Genomic DNA, 302 nt, shown 5'->3' with positions numbered 1-302 from the left:
CGATTCTCCCAACTATTCCCGCCACACTGGCCAATGCGCCTAAATTGGTAGCCGGGATTTGCGTGCCCTTGGAGGAGCATTGTGGGGCTGGTAGTCCAGGCTCAGGCGCGGCTCGAGACTTCAAAAGCCACAGAACTACATTTCCCAGGAAGCTCCGCGCGCGCGCCGTTCGTGCGCGTGACGACTAGACTTCCGGTAGAACCTGGGGCGGGACCGTGGCTGAGGCTGGAGCTAAGCATCGGGATGCAGCGTCCTGGGCCCTTCAGCACCCTCTACGGGCGGGTCCTGGCCCGGCTGCCCGG

General features: G+C 63.9%; 1 protein-coding gene across 1 annotated transcript in view; it reads left to right on the top strand.

Moving 5' to 3' along the window:
* The first annotated feature begins 203 nt into the window (after positions 1–203).
* RPIA (ribose 5-phosphate isomerase A) overlaps positions 204–302 on the top strand; it is a 32,267-nt gene continuing 32,168 nt past the window's right edge. Inside the window, exon 1 of the mRNA XM_014533377.1 lies at positions 204–296. Coding sequence (XP_014388863.1) covers positions 244–296 — 53 coding nt within the window. The 5' untranslated portion in view covers positions 204–243. The remainder of the gene's footprint in view (positions 297–302) is intronic.

Source organism: Myotis brandtii, unplaced genomic scaffold (genome assembly GCF_000412655.1).
Source record: "Myotis brandtii unplaced genomic scaffold, ASM41265v1 scaffold9706, whole genome shotgun sequence".
Classification (NCBI taxonomy): Eukaryota; Metazoa; Chordata; class Mammalia; order Chiroptera; family Vespertilionidae; genus Myotis; species Myotis brandtii.
The sequence above is the reverse complement of the archived record's forward strand: the minus strand, read 5'-3'. Positions and strand labels throughout refer to the sequence as shown.